Genomic DNA, 2,933 nt, shown 5'->3' on the forward strand with positions numbered 1-2,933 from the left:
GGGAATTCCCTGGCCATCCAGTGGTTAGGACTCTGCGCTTTCAGTATAAAATAGACAGGTTCCACTGCTCATAGGGAACTAAGGTCCTGCAAGCTACATGTCTCTGCCAAACATTAAAAAAAAAAAAAAAGTAATTAACTAATTAAAAAAAAAAAAAGTATTTCAGTTGAAAAGCTATGCTTATACTAAACTTAACTTTACTTATGCCTAAGTGTTATGAGGGTGCCCAAGTGGATTTAGAATTACTATTCTAACTGCTTTAATTATTTTCCTTTTCACTACTCTTCAGGTTATTATCAACATCCCCATCGGTACCCTGCTGAAATTCCAGCCTCCAGGACCACTGCAGAGAATGGAGGTGGAGAACGGCACTGTGAAGACACAGTTCTTTCTCTTGGGATTCAGCGACCACCCAGAACTGCAGAGTGTTCTTTTTGCTGTGTTTCTGTCTATCTACTCTGTCACCCTGATGGGGAACCTTGGGATGGTTTTATTAATCACGGTCAGTCCGCCTTTGCACACCCCTATGTACTTTTTTCTCCGCATCTTGTCTTTCGTAGATGCTTGCTACTCCTCAGTCATTGCCCCCAAGTTACTTGTGGACTTAGTTTCTGATAAGAAGACCATTTCTTACAGTGGCTGTGCTGCACAGTTTTATTTCTTCTGCTGTTCGGTGGACACAGAGTCTTTTATCTTGACTGTCATGGCTTATGACCGGTACATAGCCATCTGCAACCCCCTGCTTTACACTGTTATTATGTCCAAGAGGATTTGCCACCAGCTTGCAATTGGGGCATTTTTAGGGGGTACCATGAGCTCAGTGATTCACACCACTAATACCTTTCAACTGTCTTTCTGCTCCAGTGAAATTAACCATTTCTTTTGTGACGTCTCCCCTCTCTTCTCTCTGTCCTGCACTGACACCTATATCCATGATGTTGTACTGGTGGTCTTTGCTAGTTTAGTGGAAGCTCTCTGCCTTCTAACAGTTCTCCTCTCTTATATCCTCATCACAGCAGCAATTCTTAAAACAAGATCTGCTGACGGAAGAAGAAAAGGATTCTCCACTTGTGCTTGCCATCTGACCATGGTCTCTATCTACCATGGTACCCTGATCTTCATTTATTTGCGTCCCAGTACTGGCCATTCACTGGATATTGATAAAGTGACCTCTGTGTTCTATACATTGATTATACCTATGCTGAATCCCCTGATTTACAGTCTAAGGAACAAAGATGTGAAAAATGCTTTTAGGAAAATGATTAGCAGGAAATTTCTTTCTTAAGAAAGGGTGAAACTGAGGCTGACAAGTTTTCTACCCTGCTTCTTGACCTTTAGTTTTAACTAATGGAAAAGACAGTGTAATATGGGTGTTCCCTAATTCTACAGGCAATGAAGCCTCAACCACAAACTTGGACCAGAATCTAATGTTAGAGCCAGGCCCTGTTACATATGTCTATATCTTTATCATTTTAACTTTGATTTTTTTTTGTTCACACTCACGCCTTATAGGTGGAAGTTTAAATTGTCTCCTTTATGGAAGATAATTTGCTAATATTTGAATGAAATATACAATTCATCTGGAATTTGGAAACTAAATATGAAAGTATCATTTAAACCAGTAATTCCACTTCTAGTAATTGAGCCTGCAAAAGTTTACCACTTTCAAAGTATTCATGGCACCAGAGCTTATAGTCAATTCAGTTCAGTTCATTATGTCAGTCGTGTACAACTTTTTGCAACTCCATGGACCACAGGACGCCAGGCTTCCCTGTCCATCACCAACTCCTGGAGCTTACTCAAACTCATGTCCATCAAGTCAGTGATGCCATCCAGCCACCTCATCCTCTGTCATCCCCTTCTCCTCCCACCTTCAATCTTTCCCAGAATCAGGGTCTTTTCCAATGAGTCAGTTTTTGGTAAGGTGTCCAAAGTGTGGGAGTTTCAGCTTCAGTGTCAGTCCTCCCGATGAATATTTGGGACTGATTTTCTTTAGGTTTGACTAGTTGGATTTCCTTGCAGCCCAAAGGACTCTCAGTAGTCTTCTCCAACACCACAGTTCAAGCATCAATTCTTTGGCGCTCAGCTTTCTTTATAGTCCAACTCTCACATCCATACATGACCACTGGATAAACCATAGCTTTGACTGCTGCTGCTGCTAAGTCACTTCAGTTGTGTCTGACTCTGCATGACCCCATAGATGGCAGCCCACCAGGCTCCCCTGTCTCTGGGAGTCTCCAGACAAGAACACTGGAGTGGGTTGCCATTTTCTTCTCCAGTGCATGAAAGTGAAAGTGAAGTCGCTCAATCGTGTCCAACTCTTCATGACCCCATGGACTGCAGCCTACCAGGCTCCTCCGTCCATGGAATTTTCCAGGCAAGAGTATTGGAGTGGTTTGCCATTTTCTTCTCCAATAGCTTTGACTAGACAGACCCTTGTTGTCAAAGTAATGTCTCAGCTTTTTCATATGCTGTCTAGGTTGGTCTTAGCTTTTCTTCCAAGGAGCAAACGCCTTTTAATTTCATGGCTGCAGTCACCATCTGCAGTGATTTTGGAGCCCCAAAAAATAAAGTCTCTCACTGCCTCACTTCTCTAATGAGCAGAAATATGGCAGAAAGACATTGAAGTATATTAAATTACAAGCAAAATAGAGTGTCAATAGATTGCCATGAATAACCAACTTTCACCTATAGATGTAAATTTATTATACCATCTAAAGACTAGTTTCATCTAAAATTGGCCCATTTTATTAGATCTACTTTGTGGTATAAAAAAGAATAAAATTAAGCCCATTAAATGGAAGGCCAACAATGGAATCTACTGACTGATTCTGCCTTTCTGAGAATTTGCATAGTTGAATAACAAATTATGGGGAAATTATTTTAGGAATCAATAACTAAAATAAAAAAAATTGCACGAATGCATAATAACT

At 40.8% G+C, this 2,933-nt stretch overlaps 1 protein-coding gene across 1 annotated transcript; it reads left to right on the forward strand.

The window, feature by feature from the left end:
- The first annotated feature begins 349 nt into the window (after window positions 1-349).
- On the forward strand, window positions 350-1,285 carry LOC133055672 (olfactory receptor 5I1-like). Its single transcript, XM_061140805.1, has one exon. The coding sequence runs from the start codon at window positions 353-355 to the stop codon at window positions 1,283-1,285; it is 933 nt and encodes a 310-aa protein (XP_060996788.1). The 5' UTR covers window positions 350-352.
- Window positions 1,286-2,933: the final 1,648 nt, after the last annotated feature.

Source organism: Dama dama, chromosome 1, assembly GCF_033118175.1.
Source record: "Dama dama isolate Ldn47 chromosome 1, ASM3311817v1, whole genome shotgun sequence".
NCBI lineage: Eukaryota > Metazoa > Chordata > Mammalia > Artiodactyla > Cervidae > Dama > Dama dama.

Bases quoted from the DNA above. Each gene is read 5' to 3' on its own strand.
- LOC133055672 (XM_061140805.1), top strand. From the start codon at position 353: ATGGAGGTGGAGAACGGCACTGTGAAGACACAGTTCTTTCTCTTGGGA.